This window comes from Nothoprocta perdicaria, unplaced genomic scaffold, assembly GCF_003342845.1.
Source record: "Nothoprocta perdicaria isolate Ctin4 unplaced genomic scaffold, notPer1 scaffold_22, whole genome shotgun sequence".
Classification (NCBI taxonomy): Eukaryota; Metazoa; Chordata; class Aves; order Tinamiformes; family Tinamidae; genus Nothoprocta; species Nothoprocta perdicaria.
The window spans coordinates 4752113-4758758 of NW_020455415.1; the positions used below are offsets into that span (position 1 = coordinate 4752113).

At 56.4% G+C, this 6646-nt stretch overlaps 1 protein-coding gene across 1 annotated transcript in view; it reads left to right on the forward strand.

The window, feature by feature from the left end:
* SPRY3 (sprouty RTK signaling antagonist 3) overlaps positions 1-4523 on the forward strand; it is a 4912-nt gene extending 389 nt beyond the window's left edge. The window contains exon 2 of the mRNA XM_026039121.1: positions 3556-4523. Within this exon, the coding sequence (XP_025894906.1) occupies positions 3603-4523 (921 nt within the window). The 5' untranslated portion in view covers positions 3556-3602. The remainder of the gene's footprint in view (positions 1-3555) is intronic.
* The last annotated feature ends 2123 nt before the right edge of the window (positions 4524-6646 follow it).

Sequence of the window (6646 nt, forward strand, 5' to 3'; positions counted from 1 at the left end):
GGCGCTGCCCGGGCCGGATGGAGCGGCGGCGGCGGCGGCGGCGCGGTGAGTGCGCCCGGGGGGTCCTGCACGTGCCCCTCCTGCCCACGCGGCGCCCACGGCGGCTCGGGTCGCGCCCCGACCGCCGAGCGGCTGGAAGTGCTGGACACGCGTGGGCTGAGGGCGCCGAAAGGGGGGACGCGTCCAGGCTGCACGTGGGCTGCGGCGTGGAGGCGAGGCGCGCGTGGGCTGTGCGGACAGTGGGGCTGGAGGGTCCCGGGCTGGGTGCGTGGGGTCCAATCCGTGCCATGCGAGGGCTGTGCCCGCGGTGGGGCTGCGAGCTGGACCTGGATCTGAATGACATGCCGTGAGAGTGGCGGGGCTGGGGACGAAGTGTGCACAGCGGCTGCCTGGTCTGGTTCCTGCCACGAGTCCCGGGTGGGTTGCACGCACGATTCTGGACGCATGGGGATCCTGGACGCACACGGGCTGGGTGAGCAGCGGGGCTGGGGCTGCCGGGGCTAGAGTGCTTGGGAAGCTGGGAGATCAGGACCACGCGTGGGCTGTGTGCACAGCGGGGTGCAGGATCGGGCTCCCCGGGCAGCTTCATCCTGTAGTCCCCTCCCATGGACGCGGGTCCTCTGCGACCAGCAGTGCAGCTGGGGAGCTCGGGCTGCTCCAGACTCCAGCAGCTGGGTAAAGCAGGGCAGGGTCCCTCTGACGGGATCGCATGGGAAAATCCCTTTTCTCCCACCTGGGCACTGGGTGAATCCCTCTCCTGTTTCGCAGCCACCTCCAGAGCTGAACATGCCTGTAAATCATTTGCTTTTATGATCCCTCTCCTGGCCCATTATCACACGAACTTTATGTGTTTGGGGCTGCCGGTGGCCATAAAGCTCACCCAGCTCCCTGGGCTGGCATCCCTGCCTTGCCGCAAGGGTGTGAGGAGAAGTCAGGGGACACATGGCCCGGGCCCCCTGTCCGTCCCCATGGTCACCCATACCTTGAGGACAGACAGACGGACAGACCACTGGAGGGCGGCCGGGGAAAGGGACAGGGCTCGGGCTCCTCCACAGGGAGCAGGGGGAAGGTACCGGTTCAGTGATGAGCACTGGCAGAGCCAGCCTTGTCCTGCACCATCCCCTGCCATCCCAGTCCTCTACCTACACTTGCTGCCATCTCTTCCACGCATTTCCATCTGTGGACAGCTCTGGTCATTCAGTCCCTCTTCTCTCTCATCTTGCTGAGCTGTCTGAGTCCCAGTGCTCCTGGTGCTTGGCAGATCCTTCAGTTCCTGATGACCATAGCAGCTAACATCCCCGCAGGTCCCAGAAGGGCATCTTTGCACTTTGGCCAATCTGGGTTGGAGTCTGAGCCCTGTGTCAATGAATCATGGGTCCAGGACCATGCAGGCCTTTCTTTAGTCCAAGGGTCCTCTGGAGGGGCCTTTCACACCTGGGATGCTGGGTCCAACCTAGTTCTCAGATTCAAAGTGTGCATGTTGCAACACACTGCACGGCCTGATTCCCGGCTCCTCTCCCTGCCTCTTCCCTCGGACCTCATTCCCGCTTCCAGCATCCCAGGTCTCATTCTCACTGCGAAGCATAGCCTGATCTCACAGGTCTCCCTGTGTTTCCCGAGCTCCTTGTCCCAGGCTTGCACAGAGTACTAGCCTTGCCCTTTGAGTGCTGTCTACCTCTAAATTCCACTGTTTCCACTGCAGTGGCATCCTCTGCTGCCCAGGTCTCTCTCTTCGGGTCCTAGCTAGCTCCACATGGGAACTTTTCCAGAGCCCTGAGTCTCATTGTTGGAGTCCATGCACAGGTCAGAGGAGAGAGACACTCAGATGTGAGGAGTTCCTACAACACTGGGTGTAAATCAGCAGCATCCCGCAGAAATGGGATGATAGGGGGTCCCACGAGATGTAAGAACCCATTGAGTTTGCTGCCTGGATTTCTGTCCTGCAGCTATATCTTGTATCTCTTCAGAGGTCCAGACAGTTCTTTTTCACCAGTTCTTTTCTGCTGCAGTAGGAGCTCTCCACGTGTAGGGCTCTGTCTGCAGATAAGCACTGACAGGAGGGTGTCCTGCCTCCGTGGCCCATTCCCATCCTGGCAGTGTTCTCACAGAAGCTTGTCTTGGGCAGCTGTACCTTCCCGGTTCCCCTTGTTTTTTTTCTCTTAAATAAATAGTTTCCCAAGTCAGTCATGGGCACACTGGGAGAACAACTTTTTCATTGTCTGTATCTTCTTGGACGGGATAAACATCTCTCTTGAGATGACCCAGACAGGGAGGCAGATGGGCCCCATGCAAGGAAGCAGTCAAATATAATCAGATCCGTTGCCTTCTCTTTTCGGAGAGGGGGATGGAACAGGTCAGCTCTTACTTTACCAGTCAAAAGAAGTTGCCTTTGCTTTACCCTGCTCTTCAAGGTCAGCCTAGCTAATGAAAATCAATCTTCCCTCTGCCTCTCTCTGCTGCATGAGCAGATTCTACCTGCGAGCCCTCACCTACTGGAAAGCYGCTGCTGGCTATCCGGCCTGCTGACCACTTGTAACGCTAGCGTGGACCTCCCTATGGAAACAGATTCTTCCGGTGGGCCTGGGCACTGTAACGGTAGCTACATCACTTATGGATCACACGTTCGACCTGCCGGAKGAGAATGGCTTTGTCCACAGAAAAACACACACCTCATATTGAAATGCTGGGGGAAAACTCTCCCCCACTATGTGGCTGGTGTATGGCATGAAAAAAGTGCTTTCTACTTGCTGTGTGCTTGTGTGCTGCTAGGCATAGCTTCACCTTGCATGTACCTCTCTCCTCTTTCCTCAAAAGGACTAAGATCTCTCTGAGTACTGCCATGGAAAGTGATGGAGATGTGTGGGCTTGGCCAGTCCCTGGTCAAACACAGGTTGTTGTATTAGGTGCAGCTTGTTTCTGATGCTGCCTGAAGCTAAATGCGTGCTCAGTTCACCTCCTTCCCGATACACCTGAAATCCAGCCACTGTCCAATGCCGTGTGGCACCAGAGCCTGTACTGGGTGTGCTAGGAAGCCCCAGATGGGACCTTCCTGTGCTGGAGGAGATGCTGTTCTTGGTCCTGTTGCTGAGCTCTACGTAAGTCACAGCTTTAGGTTTGCCTTCCTCTAGGAAAGGCTGGCACTGCCTGTGAGGCAGGAGAGGGAGGATGGTCAGGCAGATCCCGCCAGTCCTTGAAATACGTAGGATATGTATTTCATATATATATTTTTTATATATATATATATATATATATTTTTATATATATATATATATAAAATATAGGAAGGACTTCTGTGGAAGGACGTGGAAAGCTCAACAACACAAGGAGATATTATGTCCACCTGCTTGAAGGGGCAGATCTTATGGACCTTGTCTTTTGGAAATGTCCTGCCTGAGTCTTCTCAGGCTGAGGAGTACCTTGTATACTGCTGTTGGAAACAACTAATCTTGTTGCCTGCTTGGAGTAGCTCTCCAGTCATCCGTCACTTCCTGACGTGCATGGATGGATCAAATAGTAACACAAATGCTTTCTCTGTCTCCCTGCCCCATCCTTTAGGACTCTTAGATGTGCCCTGATGCCGCAGAGTCTCCTCACTCCCGGCAATGCAGCTCTCTTCCAGTGCGGCCGAACTCAGTTGTGACGAGACGATGGACCCGCCTGCTGAGGACTTCCAACAGGTCCTGTCCATCGACCAAATCCGCTCCATCCGTGCCAGCAACAACTACGTGGAGAGACCGGCTGCGTGCTTCCAGCAAGCTCACTCCAATCCGTCGCTCTCCCAGGCACCGTACAAGCAAGAGTGGCCTCAGGACCGCCTGCTGTCTTCCACCTTCCAGGACCTGCACCGCAGCCACAGCCAACAGCACCCGATGCCGCCTTTGCAGCAACACATGAGCCATTCCAGCACGGCCAGCTCCGTGTCCCAAAGCACCACAGCCTCGGAGCAGCGGCTCCTGAGCAGCCTCACGCCTTCCCACTCCGGCCACTCGCTCATCCGGACGCAGCCCAGGGCCGGYGAGCTGAAGGCGGCCGAGGCGCCGCTGAAGGAGGCGGCCGAGAAGCCGGCGCTGCACGCCGGGCACCTCCTGCTTTGCGAGGAGTGCGGCCGCTGCAAGTGCGCCCGCTGCACGGCCGCCCGCAGCCTGCCCTCCTGCTGGCTCTGCAACCAGCGCTGCCTCTGCTCCCCCGAGAGCCTCCTCGACTACGGGACTTGCCTCTGCTGCGTCAAGGGCCTCTTCTACCACTGCTCCACGGACGACGAGGACACCTGCGCCGACGACCCCTGCTCCTGCGGGCCGGGCTCGTGCTGCGCCCGCTGGGCCGCCATGAGCGTCCTCTCCCTCCTCATGCCCTGCCTCTGCTGCTACTTTCCGACCCTGGCGTGCCTCAAACTTTGCCAGCGGGGTTACGACAGCCTCAAACGTCCCGGCTGCCGCTGCCAGAACCACACCAACACAGTCTGCAGGAAAATCTCCACCTCCAGCGGCACGGCCTTCCCCAAGACGCTGGATAAGCCCGTATGACCTTCCTGGGGAGGAGAAGCGGGCCTTACTTCTCTTCCTCCTCCTTTCCCTTCCCTCCCTCCGCTCCTTTGTCTCCCTCCGTCCCACCAGCCCTGCAACTCTCACCGCCACCACCCCGGCAATGGGACAAGCGAACTGGGTGTCCCTCGGCGTGCCGGGAGCGGTCGGAGGCAAGGGGAGCTCGTGGCAGCGCGCGCGGGTTTGCACATGCCGGCGAGGGACGGTGGTGGGCAGAGCGGGCCGTGGATACCTCCTCCGGCCGGGGCTGCGTGGGGAAGGGTCTTCTCGAGGGAGGAGCACACGCCTCAGGACTCTGACCTCAGAAGGCCTTAGAAGCTCTCCGTGTGCTCCAGCATGGGCCATACTGGGAAGAGATGGGTTCATGCATCCCCACACGAGAGTACTCCGGGAACTGGAACATGGTTTTCCGCTTTTCTTTGGCACTTTTTAYGGGTGGCCTCTCTGAGAGTCTCCTCTCCCACTGTGGTAGGTTTGCTTTCCCAAAGGGATGGAAATGCTGCAGGGTCCTGCTGAATGGCAGGTGGAAGTCACTGGGAGAACCAAGTGAGCTTCAAGATGAAGTGGCTTTTTATTTTTTTTTTCCATCTCAAAGAGAAAGAGAAGGTGTGGAAAGGTTTAGAAACCTTTTGGCATGGGCAGGGGKGGTACTGGAGGCAGCCTGGCTGCAGCAAGGGAAGGTCCCTGCGGGAATTGGCTGAGAGCAAGGATCTGCTTTGAAATTGCCATTCAATTCCTAATGCCTTTAGGTGCAGTGCTAAAGGGCTGGAGCCAAGGAGCTCTCACTGGGGCAGTGCTGCATCCTGCTAAGCTGAGAAGCTCCCTCCCGTCACTGAACAACTGCTGCAGCCCCCACGACAGCTCCATGGCCAAGCCCCAGGAGCAGAGCAAGCTGCGATGCTTCTCTTCCCTTCCAGGATCGGATGAGGTACACCGAGGGGACAGGAATAGGGCTTAGTGCTGCCATTCTGTTCTCCAAATCTGTAAAAACCTTCTGCTGATTTGGTACCTTCCACCAGCACTGAATTCACTTTAAAGATTCCAAGCTGAACTGTCAGCAGCTGATCCTCTCAATGCTCTCCTTGTCCTTTGGCAGAGATACTGGGACGTTCTCCGTTGGGGACTTCTGAGACTCCTGYGTTTGGCTGGGGGAGAGGGTAGAAAGGGCTCTCTAACAGATGTGAGCCTGATCTTCCCTCCCCATAGAGGTTCCCCRTGATTCCTCGCCTAGCTTTGGCCCRTTGGCATGTCACAGCAAGACCAGTGTCCCTCCAGCTGGCAAGCCTGCTGGCATTGCTGAGGGTATTCTGCAAGGTGGCCWCCTGCTGCAAATTGGATACGGGTCTGAACTGACCCCTCAGGCCGGGCCATCTGCAGACAAGGAGGAAACCTGGATCTGGGTCAGTGCTTTGTGCTTTACCTGCTGTGACTCTAATAAGCCAAACCTAGTCCCTGCAGTTGAGGGAGCTCCTCTCGGAGCTGGACTCAGCCCCATCGCTGCCCGTGGAGATGCGATGCCACCATTCAGCTGTGAGCCCTGCTGACCTCAGCCAGGCTGATTTTCTAGTGCTTGGCCCTGCCTGCCTTGCCTTCCTCTGAGATGTTTGAGTACAGACGTGCGCACGGATGGAAGTGGACGGCTTCCCTGGAAAAACTTATGCAACATGTCCCTTGGCTTCTTCCATGTCCCTGCCATCCAAGGCTTGTCCATCGCAATCACTCAGCCACCTCTTTATGTAGAATTCTGTGGATCTATTTTTGTATATATAAATATAAGTTAGGATGGCTAGGACTATTACTAATAATATTCGTGATACTGCTGTGAATGGTGCCAGATGGGAGATTCAGCTTCCTGGTACACGTGCACATGCCAGATGATGATTTCCCAGTCTGTTTATTGCTAATCCTAAACCTCTAGTTCCTGGGTAGCCAGGAGAAGGAGAAACGGAAACTTTATCGATACTCTTAGTGGGGATTTGTTTTGCAGACAGTGGGTAGGATCCATGAGTTAGGCACTTATGCTGGGATTTCTCTTTCTTAACTTTGTTATCCATAAGACAGGAATTATCTGAGCAGATCTTCTCACCTGCAGAGAAAGGTGATTC